The sequence below is a fragment of the Pelobates fuscus genome, chromosome 5 (genome assembly GCF_036172605.1).
Source record: "Pelobates fuscus isolate aPelFus1 chromosome 5, aPelFus1.pri, whole genome shotgun sequence".
Taxonomy (NCBI): Eukaryota; Metazoa; Chordata; class Amphibia; order Anura; family Pelobatidae; genus Pelobates; species Pelobates fuscus.
Genome location: NC_086321.1, coordinates 2,508,649 through 2,524,529, shown reverse-complemented (window position 1 = coordinate 2,524,529; position 15,881 = coordinate 2,508,649). Strand labels below are relative to the sequence as shown.

Sequence of the window (15,881 nt, the reverse complement as noted above, 5' to 3'; positions counted from 1 at the left end):
GACAGGCAGTGATATCCAATAACTGCAATCAGACAGGCAGTGATATCCAATAACTGCAATCAGACAGGCAGTGATATCCAATAACTGCAGGCAGTGATATCCAGTGACAGCAGGCAGACAGGCAGTGATATCCAATAACTGCAGGCAGTGATATCCAGTGACAGCAGGCAGACAGGCAGTGATATCCAATAACTGCAGGCAGTGATATCCAGTGACAGCAGGCAGACAGGCAGTGATATCCAATAACTGCAGGCAGACAGGCAGTGATATCCAATAACTGCAGGCAGTGATATCCAGTGACAGCAGGCAGACAGGCAGTGATATCCAATAACTGCAGGCAGACCGGCAGTGATATCCAATAACTGCAGGCAGTGATATCGTTTGACAGCAGGCAGACAGGTAGTAATATCTAATAACTGCAGGCAGACCGGCAGTGATATCCAATAACTGCAGGCAGTGATATCCAATAACTGCAGGCAGACAGGCAGTGATATCCAGTGACTACAGGCAGACAGACGGTGATACCCAGTGACAGCAGGCAGACAGACGGTGATATCCAGTGACTGCAGACAGACGGTTATACCCAGTGACTGCAGACAGACAGGCAGTGATATCCAATAACTGCAGACAGACAGACGGTGATACCCAGTGACTGCAGGCAGACAGACGGTGATACCCAGTGACTGCAGACAGACAGACGGTGATACCCAGTGACTGCAGACAGACAGACGGTGATACCCAGTGACTGCAGACAGACAGACGGTGATATCCAGTGACAGCAGGCAGACAGACGGTGATATCCAGTGACTGCATACAGACGGTGATACCCAGTGACTGCAGACAGACAGGCAGTGATACCCAGTGACTGCTGACAGACAGACGGTGATACCCAGTGACTGCAGGCAGACAGACGGTGATACCCAGTGACTGCAGGCAGACAGACGGTGATATCCAGTGACTGCAGGCAGACAGACGGTGATACCCAGTGACTGCAGACAGACAGACGGTGATACCCAGTGACTGCAGACAGACAGACGGTGATACCCAGTGACTGCAGACAGACAGACGGTGATACCCAGTGACTGCAGACATACAGAAGGTGATACCCAGTGACTGCAGGCAGACAGACGGTGATACCCAGTGACTGCAGGCAGACAGACAGTGATACCCAGTGACAGCAGGCAGACAGACGGTGATATCCAGTGACTGCAGACAGACGGTGATACCCAGTGACTGCAGGCAGACAGACGGTGATATCCAGTGACTGCAGGCAGACAGACGGTGATATCCAGTGACTGCAGACAGACAGACGGTGATATCCAGTGACTGCAGACAGACAGACGGTGATACCCAGTGACTGCAGGCAGACAGACGGTGATATCCAGTGACTGCAGGCAGACTGACGGTGATACCCAGTGACTGCAGGCAGACAGACGGTGATACCCAGTGACTGCAGGCAGACAGAAGGTGATATCCAGTGACTGCAGGCAGACAGACGGTGATATCCAGTGATTGCAGGCAGACGGTGTTATCCAGTGACTGCAGGCAGACAGACGGTGATACCCAGTGACTGCAGGTAGACAGACGGTGATATCCAGTGACTGCAGGCAGACAGACGGTGATATCCAGTGACTGCAGGCAGACAGACGGTGATACCCAGTGACTGCAGACAGACAGACGGTGATACCCAGTGACTGCAGGCAGACAGACGGTGATACCCAGTGACTGCAGGCAGACAGACGGTGATATCCAGTGACTGCAGGCAGACAGACGGTGATATCCAGTGACTGCAGGCAGACAGACGGTGATACCCTGTGACTGCAGACAGACAGACTGTGATACCCAGTGACTGCAGGCAGACAGACAGTGATACCCAGTGACTGCAGGCAGACAGACGGTGATATCCAGTGACTGCAGGCAGACAGACGGTGATACCCAGTGACTGCAGGCAGACAGACGGTGATATCCAGTGACTGCAGGCAGACAGACGGTGATATCCAGTGACTGCAGGCAGACAGACGGTGATATCCAGTGACTGCAGACAGACAGACGGTGATATCCAGTGACTGCAGGCAGACAGACGGTGATATCCAGTGACTGCAGGCAGACAGACGGTGATATCCAGTGACTGCAGGCAGACAGACGGTGATACCCAGTGACTGCAGACAGACAGACGGTGATATCCAGTGACAGCAGACAGAATACACAACATAGAAATAGAGCTTAGCCTTAAAGAGACACTATAGTCACCAAACAACTACAGCTTATTGTAAAGTAAACAGCTTAATGTATTTGTTCTGGTGAGTAGAACCATTCCCTTCAGCCTTTTTGCAGTAAACACTATCACTATAAACACTATAATTATTATTCATATAAAATGCAGTGTTTACATCACAACCTAAGGATTCCTCCACTGCCCACTCCTCAGATGGCTACTAGAGGTGCTTCCTGGGGAGGTGCTGCACAGTGTGACTGACATTCAGTGTCTCCTCCCTCTGCATGCAGACACTGAATTTTCCTCATAGAGATGCATTGATTCAATGTATCTCTATCAGGAGATGCTGATTGACCAGGGCTGTGTTTGGCTTGTGCTGGCTCTGCCCTTGATTTGCCTCCTTGTCAGTCTCAGCCAATCCTATAGGAAAGCATTGTGATTGGCTCCGAACAACACTTCTGATGATGTCAGCCAAGCAGGCAGATCGGGGCAGAGCCAGCAACAGCAGATTGAAAAAAAGGTAAGATTTTTCTATATTTAGGGGGCCGGGGGTGTTTTTAACATTACATGGTCATGAATACATGTTTGTGTTCTTGACCCTGTAGTGTTCCTTTAACACATAAAGTAAAAAAGAAATGCACACTTTGGTCTGGGGAACCATAAATACTTAGCCGGTACCACAAGAGAACGCTGTGCCAGGCCAAAATGGCCTTTTATCGTGTAGTATTTGGCATTGATCGGCACCAAGCACAGCTATTTAGGGTTGTCGACTCCCTGTTACAAAACCGGGCTTGTGATACTGGGAAGAAATCGCATCGCTACAGAAGTAAGACTGAGACCCTGATATCTGTAACTTGCTTCTGACCCCTAGGCATCTTGCTGCCTCTTTTGCTTCAATAGCTCTGCAGTTTATTACTTTCCTAGGTTGCTTAACTATTGTACAGAAAAACAGAAAACTGTTGCATATAAAAACAATACAAACTAAATGAACTGCTAATGTCAAAATGTTTACCCCAAAAGGTCCCAGCACCCCCTCTGTGAAAGGAAAGAAGACGGCGGCTGCAGTGGCAGCAGGCTGCACAGTGCCCCCTGCAGGACAGGCTACCCTGGAGTTCTGTCTAAGCTGGGACATGCCTAGGATACGGTTTGGGTCTGGAGAGAAGGAGTACAGCAGGTATTTGGGTGAAAGGAACAAGATTCCCTAGGGGAACACTGACAGCTGGTGCCACACTCTGCCACACTGCGGGGTCACACCTTACACTGTGTTACACTGCGGGGTCACACCTTACACTGTATTACACTGCGGGGTCACACCTTACATTGTGTTACACTGCGAGGTCACACCTTACACTGTTACACTGCGGGGTCACACCTTACACTGTTACACTGCGGGGTCACACCTTACACTGTGTTACACTGCGGGGTCACACCTTACATTGTGTTACACTGCGGGGTCACACCTTACATTGTTACACTGCGGGGTCACACCTTACACTGTGTTACACTGCGGGGTCACACCTTACACTGTTACACTGCGGGGTCACACCTTACACTGTTACACTGCGGGGTCACACATTACACTGTGTTACACTGCGGGGTCACACCTTACATTGTGTTACACTGTGGCGTCACACCTTACACTACGGGGTCACACCTTACAGTAAGTCACACTGCGAGGTCACACCTTACACTGTGCTACACTGCAAGGTCACACCTTGCACTGTGCCACACTGCGAGGTCACACCTTACACTGTGTTACACTGCGGGGTCACACCTTACACTGTGTTACACTGCGGGGTCACACCTTACATTGTGTTACACTGTGGGGTCACACCTTACACTACGGGGTCACACCTTACAGTAAGCCACACTGCGAGGTCACACCTTACACTGTGCTACACTGCAAGGTCACACCTTGCACTGTGCCACACTGCGGGGTCACACCTTACACTGTGCCACACTGCGAGGTCACACCTTACACTGTGTTACACTGCGGGGTCACACCTTACACTGTGCTACACTGCAAGGGTCACACCTTACACTGTGCCACACTGCGAGGTCACACCTTACACTGTGTTACACTGCGGGGTCACACCTTACACTGTGTTACACTGCGGGGTCACACCTTACACTGTGTTACACTGCGGGGTCACACCTTGCACTGTGCCACACTGTGAGCAGGGCCCTCAATCCCTCTGTTACTGTGTCACTATACCCCACTCCCTCTAACATGTAAACTCACTGAGCAGGGCCCTCAATCCCTCTGTTACTGTGTCACTATACCCCACTCCCTCTAACATGTAAACTCACTGAGCAGGCCCTCAATCCCTCTGTTACTGTGTCACTATACCCCACTCCCTCTAACATGTAAACTCACTGAGCAGGGCCCTCAATCCCTCTGTTACTGTGTCACTATACCCCACTCCCTCTAACATGTAAACTCACTGAGCAGGGCCCTCAATCCCTCTGTTACTGTGTCACTATACCCCACTCCCTCTAACATGTAAACTCACTGAGCAGGGCCCTCAATCCCTCTGTTACTGTCACTATACCCACTCCCTCTAACATGTAAACTCACTGAGCAGGTCCTCAATCCCTCTGTTACTGTCACTATACCCACTCCTTCTAACATGTAAACTCACTGAGCAGGCCCTCAATCCCTCTGTTACTGTCACTATACCCACTCCCTCTAACATGTAAGCTCATTGAGCAGGGCCCTCAATCCCTCTGTTACTGTGTCACTATACCCCACTCCCTCTAACATGTAAACTCACTGAGCAGGGCCCTCAATCCCTCTGTTACTGTGTCACTATACCCCACTCCCTCTAACATGTAAACTCACTGAGCAGGGCCCTCAATCCCTCTGTTACTGTGTGTCCAACTTGTCTGGTTACAACTACATGTCTGTTCGTCCACCCATTGTAAAGCGCTGCGGAATCTGATGGTGCTGTATAAATAATAAAATAATAATAATAACAAAAATAGAACCAACCTCCAGTATCATTGCAGCAGTTTAAGGGTAATAGTTTTCTTTGTTATTCTGTTTCTTTTCAGACGCTACACTCGTTTCTTTGGCAGTGAGGGTGACGCGGCTGCAGCTTTGTGTCACTATGGCCTGACTCATTACCGTGATTGGGAGGAACAAATCCAAAAATGGCAAGAGCCAATCCTACAGGATGAGTTAGTATCCTGGGGGGGAATTTATATTTTCTGTCATGTTCTTTTAATATCCAGAGGATTATGAGGATCCCAGAATTAGTTTCATTTAATCCCAGTATTCATTTCCTAAATGTGCTAGACTTCATGAAAATATATCAAGGATCAAATAGCACAGAATAAACAGATCCTTTGTGTTTATACCTGCTGGAGGAGATACTGTATTAAAGAGTATGTCAGATGGAATTTCCACACTTTGCCACTCTGATATCCTTTATAGTTGGGATGTGAGTTAGATCAGGAATGGGACAGTTTATGGGATGTGGGTTAGATCAGGAATGGGACAGTTTATGGGATGTGGGTTAGATCAGGAATGGGACAGTTTATGGGATGTGGGTTAGATCTGGAATGGGGCAGTTTACGGGATGTGAGTTAGATCAGGAATGGGGCAGTTTACCGGATGTGAGTTAGATTAGGAATGGGGCAGTTTACCGGATGTGAGTTAGATCAGGAATGGGGCAGTTTACAGGATGTGACTTAGATCAAGAATGGGGAAGTTTACGGGATGTAAGTTAGATCAGGAATGGGGCAGTTTACGGGATGTGAGTTAGATCAGGAATGAGGCAGTTACGGGATGTGAGTTAGATCAGGAATGAGGCAGTTACGGGATGTGAGTTAGATCAGGAATGAGGCAGTTTACGGGATGTAAGTTAGATCAGGAATGGGGCAGTTTACGGGATGTGAGTTAGATCAGGAATGAGGCAGTTTACGGGATGTGAGTTAGATCAGGAATGAGGCAGTTACGGGATGTGAGTTAGATCAGGAATGAGGCAGTTTACGGGATGTGAGTTAGATCAGGAATGAGGCAGTTTACGGGATGTAAGTTAGATCAGGAATGGGGCAGTTTACGGGATGTGAGTTAGATCAAGAATGGGGCAGTTTACGGGATGTGAGTTAGATCAGAAATGAGGCAGTTTACGGGATGTGAGTTAGATCAGGAATGAGGCAGTTTACGGGATGTGAGTTAGATCAGGAATGAGGCAGTTTACGGGATGTGAGTTAGATCAGGAATGAGGCAGTTTACGGGATGTAAGTTAGATCAGGAATGAGGCAGTTTACGGGATGTAAGTTAGATCAGGAATGAGGCAGTTTACGGGATGTGAGTTAGATCAGGAATGAGGCAGTTTACGGGATGTAAGTTAGATCAGGAATGAGGCAGTTTACGGGATGTGAGTTAGATCAGGAATGGGGCAGTTTACGGGATGTAAGTTAGATCAGGAATGAGGCAGTTTACGGGATGTGAGTTAGATCAGGAATGAGGCAGTTTACGGGATGTGAGTTAGATCAGGAATGAGGCAGTTTACGGGATGTAAGTTAGATCAGGAATGGGGCAGTTTACGGGATGTGAGTTAGATCAAGAATGGGGCAGTTTACCGGATGTGAGTTAGATTAGGAATGGGGCAGTTTACCGGATGTGAGTTAGATCAGGAATGGGGCAGTTTACAGGATGTGACTTAGATCAAGAATGGGGAAGTTTACGGGATGTAAGTTAGATCAGGAATGGGGCAGTTTACGGGATGTGAGTTAGATCAGGAATGAGGCAGTTACGGGATGTGAGTTAGATCAGGAATGAGGCAGTTACGGGATGTGAGTTAGATCAGGAATGAGGCAGTTTACGGGATGTGAGTTAGATCAGGAATGAGGCAGTTTACGGGATGTAAGTTAGATCAGGAATGGGGCAGTTTACGGGATGTGAGTTAGATCAGGAATGGGGCAGTTTACGGGATGTGAGTTAGATCAGGAATGAGGCAGTTTACGGGATGTGAGTTAGATCAGGAATGAGGCAGTTTACGGGATGTAAGTTAGATCAGGAATGGGGCAGTTTACGGGATGTGAGTTAGATCAGGAATGAGGCAGTTTACGGGATGTGAGTTAGATCAGGAATGAGGCAGTTACGGGATGTGAGTTAGATCAGGAATGAGGCAGTTTACGGGATGTGAGTTAGATCAGGAATGAGGCAGTTTACGGGATGTAAGTTAGATCAGGAATGGGGCAGTTTACGGGATGTGAGTTAGATCAAGAATGGGGCAGTTTACGGGATGTGAGTTAGATCAGAAATGAGGCAGTTTACGGGATGTAAGTTAGATCAGGAATGGGGCAGTTTACGGGATGTGAGTTAGATCAGAAATGAGGCAGTTTACGGGATGTGAGTTAGATCAGGAATGAGGCAGTTTACGGGATGTGAGTTAGATCAGGAATGAGGCAGTTTACGGGATGTGAGTTAGATCAGGAATGAGGCAGTTTACGGGATGTGAGTTAGATCAGGAATGAGGCAGTTAACGGGATGTAAGTTAGATCAGGAATGAGGCAGTTTACGGGATGTAAGTTAGATCAGGAATGAGGCAGTTTACGGGATGTGAGTTAGATCAGGAATGGGGCAGTTTACGGGATGTAAGTTAGATCAGGAATGAGGCAGTTTACGGGATGTGAGTTAGATCAGGAATGAGGCAGTTTACGGAATGTGAGTTGGATCAGGAATGAGGCAGTTTACGGGATGTAAGTTAGATCAGGAATGGGGCAGTTTACGGGATGTGAGTTAGATCAAGAATGGGGCAGTTTACGGGATGTGAGTTAGATCAGGAATGAGGCAGTTTACGGGATGTGAGTTAGATCAGGAATGGGGCAGTTTACGGGATGTAAGTTAGATCAGGAATGAGGCAGTTTACGGGATGTAAGTTAGATCAGGAATGAGGCAGTTTACGGGATGTGAGTTAGATCAGGAATGAGGCAGTTTACGGGATGTAAGTTAGATCAGGAATGAGGCAGTTTACGGGATGTGAGTTAAATCAGGAATGAGGCAGTTTACGGGATGTAAGTTAGATCAGGAATGGGGCAGTTTACGGGATGTAAGTTAGATCAGGAATGGGGCAGTTTACGGGATGTGAGTTAGATCAGGAATGAGGCAGTTTACGGGATGTAAGTTAGATCAGGAATGAGGCAGTTTACGGGATGTAAGTTAGATCAGGAATGAGGCAGTTTACGGGATGTAAGTTAGATCAGGAATGGGGCAGTTTACGGGATGTGAGTTAGATCAGGAATGGGGCAGTTTACGGGATGTGAGTTAGATCAGGAATGAGGCAGTTTACGGGATGTGAGTTAGATCAGGAATGAGGCAGTTTACGGGATGTAAGTTAGATCAGGAATGAGGCAGTTTACGGGATGTAAGTTAGATCACGAATGAGGCAGTTTACGGGATGTAAGTTAGATCAGGAATGGGGCAGTTTACGGGATGTGAGTTAGATCAGGAATGAGGCAGTTTACGGGATGTAAGTTAGATCAGGAATGAGGCAGTTTACGGGATGTGAGTTAGATCAGGAATGGGGCAGTTTACGGGATGTAAGTTAGATCAGGAATGGGGCAGTTTACGGGATGTGAGTTAGATCAGGAATGAGGCAGTTTACGGGATGTAAGTTAGATCAGGAATGAGGCAGTTTACGGGATGTAAGTTAGATCAGGAATGGGGCAGTTTACGGGATGTGAGTTAGATCAGGAATGGGGCAGTTTACGGGATGTGAGTTAGATCAGGAATGAGGCAGTTTACGGGATGTGAGTTAGATCAGGAATGAGGCAGTTTACGGGATGTAAGTTAGATCAGGAATGAGGCAGTTTACGGGATGTAAGTTAGATCAGGAATGAGGCAGTTTACGGGATGTAAGTTAGATCAGGAATGGGGCAGTTTACGGGATGTGAGTTAGATCAGGAATGAGGCAGTTTACGGGATGTAAGTTAGATCAGGAATGGGGCAGTTTACGGGATGTAAGTTAGATCAGGAATGAGGCAGTTTACGGGATGTAAGTTAGATCAGGAATGAGGCAGTTTACGGGATGTGAGTTAGATCAGGAATGGGGCAGTTTACGGGATGTAAGTTAGATCAGGAATGAGGCAGTTTACGGGATGTGAGTTAGATCAGGAATGGGGCAGTTTACGGGATGTAAGTTAGATCAGGAATGGGGCAGTTTACGGGATGTGAGTTAGATCAGGAATGAGGCAGTTTACGGGATGTGAGTTAGATCAGGAATGAGGCAGTTTACGGAATGTAAGTTAGATCAGGAATGGGGCAGTTTACGGGATGTGAGTTAAATCAGGAATGGGGCAGTTTATGGGATGTGAGTTAAATCAGGAATGGGGCAGTTTACGGGATGTGAGTTAAATCAGGAATGGGGCAGTTTATGGAAAGTTTTTATATTTATAAATAATGTTGAGGGAGTTTGGAAGACTGTTATGCTGGGATGTAGATGTAAAATGTTGGTTGTCCTGACATTGTTATCTCTTTTTCTGTGATACCCTCACCAGCCTTTAGGACTAACAGCCCCTCTCTGGATTAACCTCATCCTTTCCCCATATCTCACAGAGATCTGCCATCATGGTACAAGTCAGCGCTGTTTAATGAGCTTTACTTTGTGGCGGACGGAGGTACGGTCTGGGTGGAGGTTCCCGATGATGATAAGCTGATGAATATTGGGGAGAAATGTTTACCGGGCATGAAGGCCATCCTGCGGGAGTATGGACGCTTTGCGTATCTGGAAGGTATATTTAACATCTCTCTGTGTCCAGTGTGCCAACATTGATAAAATGCAGTTAGTTTAGAATTGTATTTTAGTTCTTTAAAAAAGCAGAATATCTCTATCCTTCATAATGTCTAATACATTTATTCTAAGTCGTCACAAACTCATGCACAGCAAGGCACTTCGACTGGGTGCCTCTGCCAACTGCTGCTTCCTAGTAGCCTGGAGTACTATAAGCACCGGACACCATAAGCACCTTAGCCGCTGCCGCTCGGCTGGGGTCTTGCTGGGCCTCTCCTAATCCAGAGAGTATAGCAGGTATAGCTGTGTAGCTCTTACAAGAGCTAGTGATTATAGCTGTATAGCTGGTCCCTACACTCACGAGACGAGGCTGCGTGTTGAGGGTGAAGTGAACTGACTTTAATGGGACCACACTCGGCCTTTTATGACAATCCCCATGCAAGGGGCTCTCCCATCTGGACCTGATGGAAGACTGTACTACAGAGTCACAGACTAATGACAACAGTGTCACAATACATGACACTCCCATACAATCGCTTCCCTCTACCTGAGAGATAATTGCTGTATTAACTCAATTATCTCCAGACACAAAAAACACACATTATTATAAAACACCAAAAATACCTTAAACACACACAACCCCCACAAACGTTACATTCCCTGATTGCCCTGGTCTGGGTGACCAACATATCCAAAAATAACAAACAGAAGATAGTGCGTAGGCGCTTCACTGAAATTTTGACAGTTCTGTATATAGTGAAAATATACAATGAATGGTGTAACCGGTACCCTAGTGCTTCCCCAATGCACCAAATTTACATAATACAAAAAGAAACATATACCAGTATATACACCTCCCCAATGTGATCACAGCAGAAATTTGTAATATTACCAATATAGGACCAATATGGGACTGGACTGTAATGCAAACAGCGTAGAACTGGACTTGGGTATAAACTAAAATAGAAAAAAAATAAAAAACAACGACATAGGGCAAACTGTATAATAAAAAATGTGTAATAGATAAGTGTGTGACTCTCACTCACATTCTCCAGAGCCGTGCCAGGCTCTGTAAAATAGGCTCAGGGGTGCCAATACTGGCTAACGATCCAGGTGATCCAGATAGATGCGACTCCAGAATTTGGATGCAAAATATATTTATTGTATAAAAATTTTTTTTTTTATAAAAAAGTATAGGCACTAATGGGCACTATGGGGGTGGAACCCAAAGCAGACAATAGTATATATAGCAAAATTGGAGTTCCACTTACCCCTATCTTTTAGCAGCCCAGATTGTCAAAAATACATATAAAATAACAAATATAAATATGCAGAAGATTGAAGCAGACGCGTTTCGGCTAACAGCCTTCCTCCAGTGCTTGTCTTCATGTTCTGTTGGGTCTTCTTTTATAAGTCCTATCTGTCCCGTTCACCTGGATTCAATTTCGTACCGGCGTCGCGTCACTTCCGGTTTCGCGGGTGACGTCACTTCCGGTTTTTCGGCCGGCTGGAACGCACGCTGAAACGCGGCGTTCAGGATGTTGGTTGCTCTTAATTGTTATGATTGAGTCCCCATAGCAATGGAGGTTAAGGTTGCTATGGGGACTCAATCATAACAATGTAAAATTGTTATGTAAAAAAAAAAAAAAAAGGTAATAAGGGGGGGGGACTGACTGTCCTCCCCCCCAGGCCCCCACCCCTGGGCGGCGGGTGGGGGCCATCATAGTAATAAGGGGGGGGACCTACTGCCCCCCCCCCCCCCGGCCCCCACCCCTGGGCGGCGGGTGGGGGCCATAATGGTAATAGGGGGACTCCCCCGGCCCCCACCACTGGGCGGCGGGTGGGGGCCATAATGGTAATAGGGGGACCTACTGTCCTCCGCCCCGGCCCCCACCCCTGGGCGGCGGGTGGGGGCCATAATGGTAATAAGGGGGGGGACCTACCGTCCTCCCCCCCATCCCCCACCCCTGGGCGGCGGGACCTACCGTCCTTCCCCCCGGCCCCCACCCCTGGGCGGCGGGTGGGGGCCATAATAGTAATAAGGGGGGGGGGGACCTACTGTCCTCCCCTCCACCGGCCCCCACCCCTGGGCGGCGGGTGGGGGCCATAACGATAATGGGGGGGGGACCTACTGTCCTCCTCCCGCCCCCACCCCTGGGCGGCGGGTGGGGGCACTAAGTAAATTCCCCCCCCCCCATCAAGGTGACTAGGGGTCCCCAAGCCCCTAGTCACCCACCCCCCACCCAAATAAAAATGCCCCTACCTACCCCCCTCACCCTAAAAAATAGTGAGGGGGGGAATAAAATTGCTAACCTGTAAAGTAAAATTAAACTTACCATTCGACGTCTTCTTTTTTCTAAAATCTTCATTTTTCAGCCCCAAAAAAGGCCAAATAAAAAACCATCATACCCGTCGAACTAAAAAGAAAATAAAAAACCAGAGCGCAAAAAAAAAACCTGACGAAAAAGAAAAAACCAGAGCGCAAAAAAAATAATCCATCATCACCCATGGAGGGCTCCGCGCAGACTGAGCTCCGCAGGGCGGGGGAAGGTTTATAAAGCCTTGCCCCGCCCTGCAATTAGGCTAAGAACACTCTGATTGGTGGGTTTAAGCCAATCAGAGTGCTCTTTATCATTTTACAAGCGTGGGAAAGTTCTTTGGAATTTTCCCACGCTTGTAAAATGACACAGAGCACTGTCATTGGATGTATTTCAAGCCATCCAATCACAGTGCTCTGTGTCATTTTACAAGCGTGGGAAAGTTCTTTGGGTATGATGGTTTTTTATTTGGCCTTTTTTGGGGCTGAAAAATGAAGATTTTAGAAAAAAGAAGACGTCGAATGGTAAGTTTAATTTTACTTTACAGGTTAGCAATTTTATTCCCCCCTCACTATTTTTTAGGGTGAGGGGGGTAGGTAGGGGCATTTTTATTTGGGTGGGGGGTGGGTGACTAGGGGCTTGGGGACCCCTAGTCACCTTGATGGGGGGGGAATTTACTTAGTGCCCCCACCTGCCGCCCAGGGGTGGGGGCGGGGGAAGGACAGTAGGTCCCCCCCCCCATTATCGTTATGGCCCCCACCCGCCGCCCAGGGGTGGGGGCCGGGGGGGGGGGAAGGACAGTAGGTCCCCCGTCCCCCCCCTTATTACTATTATGGCTTGGGGACCCCTAGTCACCTTGATGGGGGGGGGAATTTACTTAGTGCCCCCACCTGCCACCCAGGGGTGGAGGCGGGGGGAGGACAGTAGGTCCCCCCCCCCCCCCCCCCCATTATCGTTATGGCCCCCACCCGCCGGCCCGGGGGGGGGGGGGGGGGAGGACAGTAGGTCCCCCCCCTTATTACTATGATGTCCCCCACCCGCCGCCCAGTGGTGGGGGCTGGGGGGGGAGGACAGTAGGTCCCCCCCCCCTTATTACCATTATGGCCCCCACCCGCCGCCCAGGGGTGGGGGCCGTCGGGGGAGGACAGTAGGCCCCCCCCTACTACTATTATGGCCCCCACCCGCCGCCCAGGGGTGGGGGCCGGGGGGGAGGACAGTAGGTCCCCCCCTTTATTACCATTATGGCCCCCACCCGCCGCCCAGGGGTGGGGGCCGGGGGGGGAGGACAGTAGGTCCCCCCCCCCCCTTTATTACAATTATGGCCCCCACCCGCCGCTCAGGGGTGGGGGCCGGGGGGGGGGACAATAGGTCTCCCTCCCTTATTTTATTTTAGGGCCCCCACCCGTCGTAGGGGTGGGGGGCAATATTTTTTTTTTTTTTTTTTTTTTTACAGTGAGCAGCCACAGGCTGCTCAATGCTTACTAGACATGCCCCTACTCACGGTATAGCGAGTAGGGGCATATTATTTACGAATACCAAGTCATTTTTACTTAGTGTTAGTAAATGTAGCTGAAAGACCAATTTAGGTCTTTCAGCCTTTTAGTAGATAGCTCCCTGATACCGTGGGAATTAGGGAGTTATCTACTAAGCGGCTGCAAGATGCAGCCGCGGCAATTAATAGGATCGGAGTTTCATTCATTAGAATGAAATTCCTATACGATCAAAGTACCGAATTGCATCCTAACACCAATGGAGAAACTCTTCTCATTCTGTTAGGATGCAATTTGGCAGTTTTGGCGGCGTTCTGTCTAAGTGACAGGACGTTCGGCAATACTGACAGGAAGTTGTGGGAACAGGGAGGAAAGCTAGGGATCATGGGAAAATTGCTCTGACCAGCGGAAATGAAGCACACTTTGCTCCTCCGCTGGTCTGAGCTGGTCAAGCGGAGGAATCCTCCATAAGACAAAGAGTCCCTACTTTGTCTTATGATTTTAAAGAAAACTAAAGAAGACAGGAAGAAATGAATAACAGATCCCGAGAGAGGGGGAGAAGAGGAAGAGATTGAGGAAAGGTAAGTTCGGCATGACAGTGCCGCTTTAATTCAAAGTATTAGAATCTGGCATAAATAGAAACAGCACTAATACGGTTTCAAGCAAATTACACATTTCTAAACGACTGATGATGGTTGTGGCAAACGTAGCCACTTGTAGGATACTGGACTATCTGTATCAAAAGGTTGTCTGTAATAATCGCTGTAATATATGTGTAACCTTGGTTTATATTGTTATGTGCATAGAATTCGTATGCTAGCAGCCGAAAGCCGCTAGCATTCATGTATTTTGTTTCACGAACAGCGACTTTACTGGCTGTTCGTGAACCGAATGAGCTACTCCCTAATAGCCCACACATAGAGGGACGTGTGGCGCTCATTAACATTGTTGCAATCGGTAATTAAAGACTTTCCTAGGTGGTCGTTGTTCGACTAATGACCACGCGGCGGTCGGCCATCTTGGATCCTTTGTCTCACCAGCGGTGTTTGGTCGTCGAGCACGTGGAACTGAAAACGGCTACTCGACGGCGCGAACACCGCTGGACTTCCAGGCCGTTCGGGAGCTCTGGTCTTTCCCTATTGTGGTCGGTACTTTTAGTCGAACTCAATGGCAAAGTATATTTCGTGCGGCGTTCAGACCCCAGCTATCTTCCGAACGTCCGTTCGTCTAAATAACGTGAATATTGTTAAAGTTATGGATTTAAATGTAAAACGCCGGTTCTGCTGCACAGAGGGATAATCCACTTAACGGTATATAACGGTATATTCTAGTGGGAGTATCCCTCTTGTCAGAGAAATGCTCAGAATGTTAAGTCCCCCATGTAGTCCCCTACTGTATTACCCCTGCTATGTCAGTAAGGAAACCCCTTGCATGGGGACTTGCATAAATACTGGAGCTGTGAATAAAGACCTCAGTTGACTCCCAGAACTGTGTTTCGTCTGGTTACTGGGGGATTTGGGATATTGTCTTACTTTTCAGCGCTTGACTGTGGATTACCTACTGTACCAGCGGAGATCGTGGAATTTAATATTGCAGCTCCGCTACAATGGTAAAAAGTAGATGTCTCTTGGACATGACTCTCTCATTGATGTGTGCTTCACTCCAGAAAGGCTGGGAATGCTGGCTTCATTGAGTGTTAGTTCAATATATACAGACTGTTTTTAATGATTCATTGGAGGAAAGGCCCTGATCCTCTCCTTATTGTATGCTGTTACAGTAATCACAATTCAATCAATATGTTCCAAAGTATCACAGAGCCCACTTTGCTGATTACTAAATGGCTGAGCTGCTATTTTCTTTATTTCACCCCGTCTGACTCTCTTGCCTCTTTGCAGGTCAGGAGTATCGAATGTACAACACGTATGACGTGCATTTCTACGCTTCATTTGCACTTGTCATGCTCTGGCATCAGCTGCAGATCAGTCTCCAGTATGACATGGGTGAGTCACAAATCACATTCTGGGGTCAGTGTAATGTGTGTAGAATAATGGTTCTTGCTGCATATCCTGTTTTATGATGGTTGAATGTGATAGTGGTGCAGGGTGATCGAATGGAT

At 48.0% G+C, this 15,881-nt stretch overlaps 1 protein-coding gene across 2 annotated transcripts in view; it reads left to right on the top strand.

Annotated features, from left to right (window-relative positions):
* Positions 1-15,881, top strand: part of GBA2 (glucosylceramidase beta 2) — a 210,243-nt gene that overhangs the window by 106,880 nt on the left and 87,482 nt on the right. For both annotated transcript variants that reach the window (XM_063453518.1, XM_063453519.1), the window contains exons 8-11: positions 3,236-3,389; positions 5,270-5,395; positions 9,783-9,958; positions 15,661-15,765. In XM_063453518.1, the coding sequence (XP_063309588.1) occupies positions 3,236-3,389; positions 5,270-5,395; positions 9,783-9,958; positions 15,661-15,765 (561 nt within the window). The remainder of the gene's footprint in view (positions 1-3,235; positions 3,390-5,269; positions 5,396-9,782; positions 9,959-15,660; positions 15,766-15,881) is intronic.